The following is a 10,957-nucleotide window of genomic DNA, read 5'->3' on the forward strand; positions in this document are numbered from 1 at the left end:
AAAATGGCGGTGTTTTGAAGCTATTTTCGAGATTTCGTCGTGGCACAGAAAATCGAGGATTTAATGGAATCCAACAATTTTTTCGCAGAACTATTTCAAATAATAAGTAGATTCGTTCTAGCGAAAAAAAATTTTTGGGGTTAGGTGCACTTTAAGCAATTGGAAAGAAGAAGCCTGAAAAAAAAGAGCTGTATATTGCTAAAGCTTGCCACTTACTGCAGATGACTAGGTGCGTGCTGTAGCCGCGTTTTTAACCCTGAAACAGGATGATATTCGAGATGTCTTTTCCGATTAACCTTGATGTAATCATAATAGCATGGCTAAGCGTGTTTGCTTCAATGTCCTGAGTCCATCTCACGTATTTATTCAGTTCGAGACATCACGGGATGTCAGACGTTAACCAGACGACGATCGAATAGTATCCCATGATGCATCTAGTTTAGGGTTATATTATCACTGCGTACGTGACGTCATCATTTATTCCGCGCTCTCGCGATGAAGCCATGGCGTGCTTTCACACTTGTCTTGATTCCGTGGTTTCTGCCTTTGAGAGTACCGAGTTAGTTTATATTCACTGCGTTTCAAAGGAGAATTTTGCCGTTACAGTGAAGGGTTTTACTTGTGTTTCGTTGGTCTGTCGAGAAATACATATAAGCTATGTGGAAAGCATGGACGAGCGAAGAAGAGTCTCGTCCCTGTAGTTGTTGTGAATTCGCCTACGGACGAATTATTCGCCGGGGTAAGAAGCCCTCTGCTGATAGGAATAAGTTACAACAGGTACATTCTCCGAAGAGAAGTTAAGGGGTTTTCTGATTTTTCTTTTGACATCTCTTATCCGGTTCTTAGCAGGCTTGTTCCGTGTTGTGCCGTTTGCTGCATGACATCTCTTGATTACGGCTCCATTGAACTATTGAAATTTACGAAGTTAAACACTCCGTTATTAAGGCTAGTTATCCGGCTGCTGAGCATTTTGCAGTTTCGGAAAGAATAGTAACCAAAACACCTTCGAAAATAATCATTTTGACTCTAAAAGATGACCAAGCTCGGGAATAAAGCGCCAGTGAAGCGCCAAACGAACTGAGACTTGAAGCAGACATTCACACAGCAACACTGGTATGTTACGAAATTTCAGTCCACTTCGATCGCTTAAAAGGTCATAAAAATGTGGGTACTTCTCGGTACTTCTTTGCCAAAAATCATTATTATGTCTATATTTTGTGGCGTGATGCCCAAAAATCGAAGACATCAACACACTGTGCAAAGAAAAGCGAATATTCATGACCTTGTTACTGGTCAGTAAACACTTTGTGATGCGAATAATAAGGCTGCGCTCTTAAACACTTACAAATCATTGTAATCGTGTCAAAGATTTAAATAATGCACTTTACTAACATTTTACTGCAATAAAAATAAGAAATAGACCGCGGAGAAAACCACGTTATTTCGCGCTGAAATCCATGATAACTTCGATGTTGCGTCACGTACGTAGAAAATTGCATCATGGGATACTATTCGATCGTCGTCGTCTGTGATAACTTCGATGTTGCGTCACGTACGTAGAAAATTGCATCATGGGATACTATTCGATCGTCGTCTGGACGTTAACCAAAGGTTACCTTAACCTTCCTGCTAAAATACAAAGTCGGTAGGGGTGTGACAGAGGGCATGGTATATCAGCCTATTTTAATGCTAGCATGTAGGTGCTTCGCGTGTTTTACACATTGAAATGTTTCTACACTGTCATTTGTTCAAGGAATTCAGAACTTCCGTTTCAACGTGAAGAGTTTGGAACACGTAATAGAAAACTTCCTGTGACGTCAAGTCAACTGATCATGATGGGCACATCACTCGGTATTTCACATCAGGTCCACTAAAAAGCCAGAATGCCAGAAAAAGGAGCAAGTTTTAAAACTTGATATCTGTCGAGTAAATCCAAGAGAAGATGTTAATTTAATTTCCAATATAATCTAAATGCCCTTATTTTAATGTAAAAAATCCGTGCGAAAAGAAATCTGTGTGCCGAATGCCAAAAAAATTAAAATAAGTGTACGTACGTGAGGTCATGTCAAGTTTTTATCATGACAGCACTGAAAAACACAGGAAATCTTTATTAGTCTACTACGTACTTAAGTCTCACGTCATTAAATCCTGTGGCAGTGTTCTTGTCTGGGTAAGCCATCTTACCCGGAGGGGGGGAGAGTACTCCCTTTTTTGTGCTATAAAGGTATGTGCGGTCCCAAAGAGTAGGGTTTTTCAGTCGTTTTGGTCGTAAATAGGGTATCGATTTTGGCCATTTTGGTCTTAAATAGGGTATGGTTTTAGCATTCTAGTCTTGAATTGGGTATGTTTCTTGGAAGAAGCTACTTTTTCATCATTATCAATAAGACCGTCAATAAAGGCCCTTCATAACTTATGTTTAGGGCAACTGTGCCAGCTGCAACGGTCATAAATTGCTGGATTTCAGTGTCACGCAATTCAAAATATTTCAAAATAAAAATTAAAACCGGTCAATAGATAAAGTCCAGAATCTGGGAAATGAAAGAAGGTAAATATGCAAAGATTCTCGCCAAAATTCTGGTCACAGTTTTTTTTTTTTTGTGCAAGATGTGCGAAGAAATTTTTTACCCAAATTTATAGAGATTTGTATGGAGACGCCATGCTGGTGCCCATCCGTATGGGCGCCAACATGGCGGCCGGAAACCAACAGAAACATCTGACACTGAGTTTTGCTACAAAAGCGTGAATTTATCCCTCGAGGAACTCTAAAACATTAAAATAATACTTTTTCTAAGACATGAACTGTTCAGATAGCCAAGTTCCCCGAAATAAGTCACTTTTTTAACCATCATTACAACTCTCTAGGCCGTCATGTAAATGCCGCGTCACGCTAAAGCTTAGAAATTTAAGCGTAGTGTATCACAAAACCAAGAACCCATTCGGAGCGAAAATTTGTATAAATATTAGTTTTCAGCTGCTCTTATACATCATTCAAGCAAAATCTCAGGAAGATCAATAGTTTTGTATTTCGAACTTTAGTGACTTCATGTGAAAACCAGCTATATGGTAACAAATTTTTGGCCAGGTCGCAGATTTTGGTCATAAATAGGGTAAGGGTTTTGGTAAGTGGGCCGCACACCCCCACCCAAATTTTCTGGGAGTACCCCCCTCGGGCATCTCACGTAATCCACTAGTTTGACATCAGTAAGCAAAGAAATGCTATTCCATTCTAAAGCGAACTTGTTTCTTTCCCAAATTTGCATAATATTAACTCAGTTCTGCGAGTTAGCGGAGGATTTCGCAAGCTGTGGTAAATAAGTTAGGGACTGGAGCTGGTTTGACCTGCGAGGTCTGAGTCGAGTCTTGTGATTGACACTTGAAAGACGTGGGCAGAAAGGAATCGGAGAAAACGGAAAGGAGTCTAGCGTAGACATTGATCTATCTCTGTATTACGGAAAATATCTATCGGAACACGGAATTAACTCTTAGAACAACATTGTCGTATCTCGGAATCCATCAAAGGATCAAAATAAAGAGTATGGATCGATACAACACAAGCAAATACCGACTACTCGTAGTCTAAACTGATTTATTTTAAAGCATGTCGCTCACATAATAGCTCACATGACAACCCGACAACCCGTTGTGTCAGGTTGTTTTTGATGAAGTATTTTTAGTCATGTTTAGTAATGTGGCGGATTTTTCTCGCGTCTCTCTCTCTGCATGCCCCACTAATCCACCTGTTCTGCAGGCTACCCCACATTTCATCAGCAACTTAATAACTTTTTACATATTTCGCTGTGTTGTGATTCTGTTACATTTGATTTTATTCAACCTGCCGCGGTCGTGGCCAGATTAATCCAACATAGGTGTTTGTTTTAGTAATCTCGCATTATCGGCAAGTAACCGAGAATTCAAGCGGAGCTCGCGTTAAGAGTTGGCCTTATTTTTGGTCATGTTGGTAAAGCACATGCCGTGATTGAAATATATTTTATAAGAATATCGAGGCTGAAATTTGCAACATTTGAAGAATATTTGTTTGAAAAGACTGATTTTGCGTGCTGAAAATTTGAAAATTTGTAAATACAATACAATTATATGTTTTTAACTAAACAATATAAAATTCTTCCTTTCTCTAAACGGCAAAACTAGCGAATTGAAAAAAAGAAAGAAAAGAAAAACAGCACTAGCCGTATGTTCGATGCTACCAGCATTTCTACAAGAAGCTCTGTGCGTCATATCAGAGTAATGCCTGCAGGCTGGCTCCAAACTCACTTCAACACCATCCAGGCACCAAATACTTTGGAAAACAGAAATTTCACACGCTATAATCTAAGAATACTCACAAGAATATTTTCAGCCTAAAATCGGCGGAAATATCAGAATATACAGCCTCGGCCGGAAAAACAATATTCTCATAAAATAAACGGGTGTAAATCCCGATGACAATCCTTCTTATAGTTTCAGATTTTTAACAAAACTGGACCTTTGTTGGTTTAAAGTTTCCACTGGTAGAAAATTAGATTTTCTAAGAGTCCTTTGTGATTGCAATTGTACATAATCCCTTCTTGGGACTCGGCATTGTTCTATAGAAAGGATTACTGTAGTCTAGAAAAGTAATTCTAAATTGTGTAATCATTTTTTATTCATTGATTAACTCTCTAAACTTTCATGCCCCCCCACCCCCCACCCCCCCCTTCCTCTAAGAGGATTCAGTTAATGAGAAAAAATGACATGCGAGTCTAAGGTGCGATAAGGTCTAACGTACGATAGATCGCTCGCTGGCTTACACACACCCAAAAACTCATTTTGAAGTAGACATTGTCACAAATAACTTAATCACTGGAACCACCGTGATCGTTCTGCGGACGATTCGCTATCGGTCATTCCGAAAAGTTTGTTTTTATACTTGGACACCATTTCAGAGAACTTCGATTCATCTTTTGTCTCTTGTTCTTTTTTCCATGCGCCTTTTCTCTTTCTATTCGGCATTCCGGAGGTTTTGTAGAGACTGGAATCAATGTTTCTTGTTTCTTTTGAAGATTTCCTCACCTTGTGAGGTGCCGAAGACTTGCTCTTCATAGTGGGAGGCTTTATATCCGATTTGTTGACTTCAGCAGGCACTAAAGAAAATTGTCTGCTCTTTTGTTGATTCTTTTTATCAAGTTTCATCTTTCCAGAAGCTGCAAAGACCGTTCTTGGTGAAAAATTTACTTTCTTCGCTTTTGATAGCGTTACATTTGCACTTTTCTCTGTCTTTTTCATTCCGTTGCTAAGTTCGGATATTTGGCCACCTTCACCGTCCTTTGCTTGTTCTAGTTTTCTCATCTTTTTTGCTTCCCTCTTTCTTTGTCGCTTTTCTCTTCGCTTCTGATTCTTCTCCAGTCTCCTCTCCTTGTTTGTCTTCGGCTGCCCATCACGCGCATGCTCTTCCATGGCCTGATGCTGCCTTTGTTGAGCCTTCTCCGACCGCCGCTGCTTCGTTTTGAGAACGAGGCTGTTCTCCAAAGCAAACTCAACGATTGGCCGACGGTCCGCGCCAAATATAGCTGGATTATTATTGGTCGCTCGCAAGGCTGCTAGAGCGTCTTTGTGATTGGCGAATTCCACGAACCCATATCCCATAGAGCGCCCGCGGCCTGAGCTGTCCAAGCGATCCTTACTTCGGATAATCAGCACTTTCTGCACATGAGATCTCCTTCCTGCGGCGGTGCTGAAGATTTCTTTCAATTTTTTATCGTCAACGTTAAGGGCAAGGTTTCGTACACAAAGCCTGAAAACACAAGAAATGTCAGCTAGTTAAATCGAACTCCATATAAAAACCTTGTACAAAGACTTTGCGTCCTGCGTGAAATGTAAGTATGGAGGTCACGCAAGGAAACCTGTAAGCTATGCCAAGGATGTAACCGTGCTAAAAGCAGGAGACTTGAACCTGGTGTCCGCATTCAATGAAAATATCGTAGATCTTATAGGTTTATCCTCCCTTCTTAGAACACATTGCATGGGTGCCCTAACCAGCTGATTTGTGGAGCAAAAATCTTGTTTCTTAATCAAACAGGGCAAAATTAAACCAACGGTGACGAAATTTCCGCGTTCAGCTTGCTTGGTTGTGATTGGCCAGATGTAGTCACTTTTCGGTCATATTGCTTCTGGGTCCGGTTTACGATAACCGTCACAAAACTGCTTTTCGGTTGTCACTTGTCAATCCTCTGAGCGATTGGAGGCCTCCTCTTAAAGTATAAATTTATTATCACTTTATTATTTACGGATAACCATTATAGAATACTGTAAGTACATGAAAACACGTACCTGGTCTGAGACACAAAGTAGTTGGGATTTTCTAGCTTCACTTTCTTCTCCTTTTCAGCTTTTTGTCTCTTTAGCAGATCAGCTTTAGACAAACCCTCCGCGGTGGTCGAGCCTGGTAAGATGAGACCCTCTTTAGCGAGGTACAAATTTCGTTTGTCCTTGGCCTCTCTGTTTCCTTCCATCTTCTTTTCTTTTGCCAGTTCCGCCGCCTTTCCTCGCGTAACTGCCTTGGTCACATTCAGCGTAAAATTGTCCAAGGAAAGTGCTAGAGAAAGGACGCAAAATATATGATTTGCAGATATAACATACAAGACTGTTTTTGTTTAGCTTCAGGCCGAAAATGTAATGGTCTGTATTATTTTCTCGTGTGGTTTCTGTGTGGTTCACCTTTTTTTTCCTTTAGGGCTTCCTTTTTTGCAAGAAATGTGCCTTATATCTTGTAGAAAAAATGCTATCGATAAGATGGGAACGTTGAGCTCATGCATTTCCTGGAAGTTTAACAAGGATCTCATAGGAAGCAGGTCGATTGATTTCCAGCTAAAATAATAATAATTCAAAGATTGACTGAATCAGCGGTTTTCAGCAACGATGTTGCCAAGCAACAAGACGACAACAGGTTACGTTGACAAGGTTACAAGACAACCATTCTTAGGAAGGTTATGGGGAAGATATTATGTTAAATTTACATGACGTTCTAACCTGAGCCCTCATTGCAAGCTTCCTCCAGGCACTGCTCAGCGCTTTCCACCATTTTGTACTTCACGAAAGCCATTCCTCGACTGTGCCCCGTTCGTTTGTCCTCTAATATTTTGCAGTAGTCTATCTCGCCAAACTGTTCAAACAGCGCGTGAAGCGATTCCTCGCTGGAGTCAAACGAAATGTTGCGGATGAACAAGGTCTTGCCTTCTTTAACGTCAGAAGGTTGTTTGGATTTCTTTGTCTGTGTTTCTCTTCGTCTGAGCTCTTCATCGCTGTCTTTAGTTCCTTCTTCGTTTTCATCTTCGCTGTCAGAATGGCCAAGCTTTCCTTCACTCGAGTCAACATCAGATTCATTACCGGAAACATCCTCGGCATCTTCTTCGTCCTCCTCTCTGTCTTCATGGTCACTTTCCTCTTTGTCAGCACTTTCATCTATTTTCAACAAAATGCCACATTAATACAGTCGAAACTGTCATAGACTGCCATACATTTTTGACAAACCAACATAGTTGAGTAAACTTATAATATTTGCCTTCCAACTGTTTGGCTGCACGAGAATTTAGAGGGTGCTTACCATTTAGCAAAAAATCCGGAAATTTCGGTAGAAAGTCAAATGGAACAGTAATTTTCCGGAAAATCCATTCGGAAATTGTAGACCTACCTCCAGAGGTAGTCCTCTTTTTCCGTTCGGAACGGATTGATGGAAATTTCCTTACCATTTGGTAAATTTTCCAGTTTCCAGTCTCTCATCTGCCCGAAACAACTACGAGAAATCGAATTTCAAATGGTAAGCGCCATCTCGTTCGGCTGGTTTGCTGATTTTGAAAAAACCCTTACCATTATTCAACGGTCATCCCAACCGGTCTATTCTGACAAATGGTAAGCGCCCAGGATCTCAAATGTGTACAGATACAAGTATGCCGATGTTTTTCTTTCTTCGACATTGGCAAAAATTAATTGGATATTAAATATAAGCTTAGTTCAGTAAGATATACAGTGTACCACTTGGTAATGTAATGAAAGGTATTAAACAGGATGTAATTTCATTTGAAAAAACCTCAAATTTACAGCCGTTTTCATGACTATGCACGGTATAGAGTAGTTCGCACGGAGCTACATTGTACAAAAAGGTCTGCAAATATATGACCCACATATACTAATGCACCGTTTGTAATAAGTTTTGTTTGATGGAGACTTTGCATGGCGGCTAACTTTAATGCCCTCTTTTTCTGAATATTCAGTCACTGAATAGGTTTGGAAAAACAAGAAGTAAAAAATAATAAAAGAGAGATGAATTTTTAATTTAGCTACCTCATGGGCAGAAAATTCGTCTAAAATTTCGCAACCAAACTAACCTTCCTGGCCTTTCTTGGTCTCATAAACACTTTTAGCCAGGGCCCAGTCTACAGCCACAGGCCTGCCAGCAATCTCCTTCATGTTTGCCTCCTTGATAGCTTTTGCAGCCTCAAACACACTGGAGAACTGTACAAACCCAAAGCCAAGGCTTCGCTTTCGTTTGCCTTCTAACTTGGTTGGAATGTGTACTTCAGTTACCTGTCCATACTGAGAGAAAAATTTCCTGATGTCATTTTCTTTACATTTGAATGACAAGTTTCGGATGATAACCTTGGACTTTTTCATAGACTTCAGACTGGGAGTCTTCCCTTCTCTGGAGAGAAGGAAAACTTCAATGACATTGCCCTTAAAAATCTTGCCATTCAGTTTCTTCATGGCTTCTCTTGCATCTTTGTGGGACTGAAAAATCACAAATGCAGTTGGTTCTTCCCTGCCCTCAACGGGGTAAGTAACTTTTTCTACAGCTCCAATCTTTCGACATTTTTTCCTGATGTGGTTTTGATTGATGTCTGTGGCAAGTTTTGTTAGTACAACAGTTCTGCCTAAATCATTTCCTGCTGCTCTCTTCTGAGTGTTGTTATTCTCCTCTTGTTTGCTACTTTTAAGTTTCTTTTTTGGTGGCACTTCATCTTCATCAGGGGACATTTCTTCCTCTTCTTTCTCTTTGTTATCTAACAAAAGAAATTTAGACTGTCATTTACTTTTATAGAATGACCGGCATCATTCTAAGTGTCCCCTATCGTCTCCTATAAGTACATTGTACATAACTGTAGGATTCTTTTTTGACTGACTGCTGATTGACTGACTGACCGACTGACCAACTGACTGACTGACTGACTGATGGACTGACTGACTGTCAGCTGGACAGACAGAAGGATGGATGGAACATGCAACAGTTGTATGAAGAAATAGAACAGCCTACAGTGTACATCAGCCTTTCTGAGCTAAATCCCATCAGGCTGAACACAGTACACTTCATCTTGAATATAATCATTAACTCAAATTTCCAATAAACATATTCAGCCTACATGTAAAATAACTCACTAAGGCTTCCATAATCATCACCTTCAGGATTTTCTCCTTGTTTCATTTTCCTTTTTTCATGTTTGGGTTTCTTATCAGCAAAACAGACACTGAGTTGCCGTCCCCCAAGTGTTTTCACAACATCGATAGCTTTTTGTGCATCATCTGCTAGAGCAAAAGTGACATAGCCAAATCCACGACACAAGCTCTTGGCTCCTAAAAGTGAAATGAAAACTAATCTTTAATAGATAGTTCTTTTGTAGACTTTATAAAATGTCATCTGTAAAAAGTAACCTCAATCAGTTACATTGTACAAAATTTTGACAATGCAAAATGGAAGAGCCACTTTTTATAAAGTTTCCTTGTATTATACAGTAATAACATTACTGGATGAAAGACATAGTAGTAGAGAAATCCATTAGATCAAGGATCTACTGTACATGTGCACATATTTCCGAGTTGGCAAGAGATATTCCTATTACACCAGGGTGCACGGCCCCATTTTATGTAAGTGTCACGTCAAAGATTTTAAGCATGGGAAGGTAGAGATGCCAACCTCTTTTGATTCACGAGTCAAATATCCCAAAATTAATTTTCTCCACAAAAAGACCAGAAATTGGCTGATAATGTACTCAAGGCATCTTCCTTCATATTCAGGAAATTTAGTGACCCATAGGAGAAACCAGGGGATTCGATCTCTCTCTAGGAGACTCCTGGATAATCTGGGGGAGTAGGTAAAGATGGGTACGTGTAGTGGTTGTATAACATTAATACAGTTATGTACACGAGCAGGCATAAGCTGGCATGCAAATGCCTGCTTTTCTATAGAATTTTGAAAACCACAGTCTAACTTTAAGTGGAATGTATATGGAATACATTTTACATTAATATTTTTGGCCAACACAACCAACCACGAGTGCTGTTGTATCAGGTCTTGCTCTTTTCATATGATCATGATATTTTAATAAAGAAAGGCAAGATCTCACCGATTCTGTTGTGTAATGCTTAATGAGTTATATAGTAAGAGGGTCTCTGCAGCTGTAGGGAGATGACACAGAGTGAAGTCGAATCATTAATGGCACGAGCCATAAATGTAACAAGTTACAGGTGTGCATCATTACTCAGACCATTGTGACTCTTGTTCTCGATTTCTCGAAAAATCAGATCTGTGTCCCACATCTAGATACCTAGTCTTTGAAAAACTTTTTTGTTCTTTATAAGTGAAAGGCAGGAGTGTGTCAAAACTTTGGAATAAAGATTGTATATTTCAAGCATAAGTTTCAAGCATACAGTACACGTGCACGTGTCTGTAGTTTTACCCAAAACAGACTTCTCACCTTTATCTCGAATGACAAAACAACGCTTGATGGGTCCAACCTCACTGAAGATATTCTCAAGATCTTGATCCGTCGTAGAAAAGGGTAGATTGCGCACAAAAAGCACCTTTTGGGAAACAACTGACCGATCTTTCGATTTACTCTGCTCCTTAGCATCTTCCGCCATGTTGAATTGTCCAAATGATATTTCATGAACCATGTACGAAACAGAATCCCTATAATCAAAATGCGCTGCA

At 39.8% G+C, this 10,957-nt stretch overlaps 1 protein-coding gene across 1 annotated transcript; it reads right to left on the reverse strand.

Annotated features, from left to right (window-relative positions):
* Positions 1 to 3,569: 3,569 nt before the first annotated feature.
* On the reverse strand, positions 3,570 to 10,944 carry LOC110069115 (RNA-binding protein 28-like). The gene is made up of 6 exons (XM_089297549.1): positions 10,722 to 10,944; positions 9,427 to 9,600; positions 8,361 to 9,032; positions 7,006 to 7,437; positions 6,307 to 6,571; positions 3,570 to 5,770 (listed from the first exon to the last, which is right to left on the reverse strand). The coding sequence occupies exons 1-6, from the start codon at positions 10,918 to 10,920 to the stop codon at positions 4,837 to 4,839; spliced, it is 2,676 nt and encodes an 891-aa protein (XP_089153675.1). The 5' UTR covers positions 10,921 to 10,944; the 3' UTR covers positions 3,570 to 4,836.
* Positions 10,945 to 10,957: the final 13 nt, after the last annotated feature.

Source organism: Orbicella faveolata, unplaced genomic scaffold (genome assembly GCF_042242905.1).
Source record: "Orbicella faveolata isolate gen_17 unplaced genomic scaffold, um_ofav_v1 contig_3, whole genome shotgun sequence".
NCBI classification, from domain to species: domain Eukaryota; kingdom Metazoa; phylum Cnidaria; class Anthozoa; order Scleractinia; family Merulinidae; genus Orbicella; species Orbicella faveolata.

Bases quoted from the DNA above. Each gene is read 5' to 3' on its own strand.
- LOC110069115 (XM_089297549.1), bottom strand. From the start codon at position 10,920: ATGGTTCATGAAATATCATTTGGACAATTCAACATGGCGGAAGATGCT. The intron at 9,601-10,721 runs GTGAGAAGTCTG...TTTCACTTTTAG, and splicing joins TTTTGTCATTCGAGATAAAG to GAGCCAAGAGCTTGTGTCGT. The intron at 6,572-7,005 runs GTTAGAACGTCA...TCCTTTCTCTAG, and splicing joins AGCTTGCAATGAGGGCTCAG to CACTTTCCTTGGACAATTTT.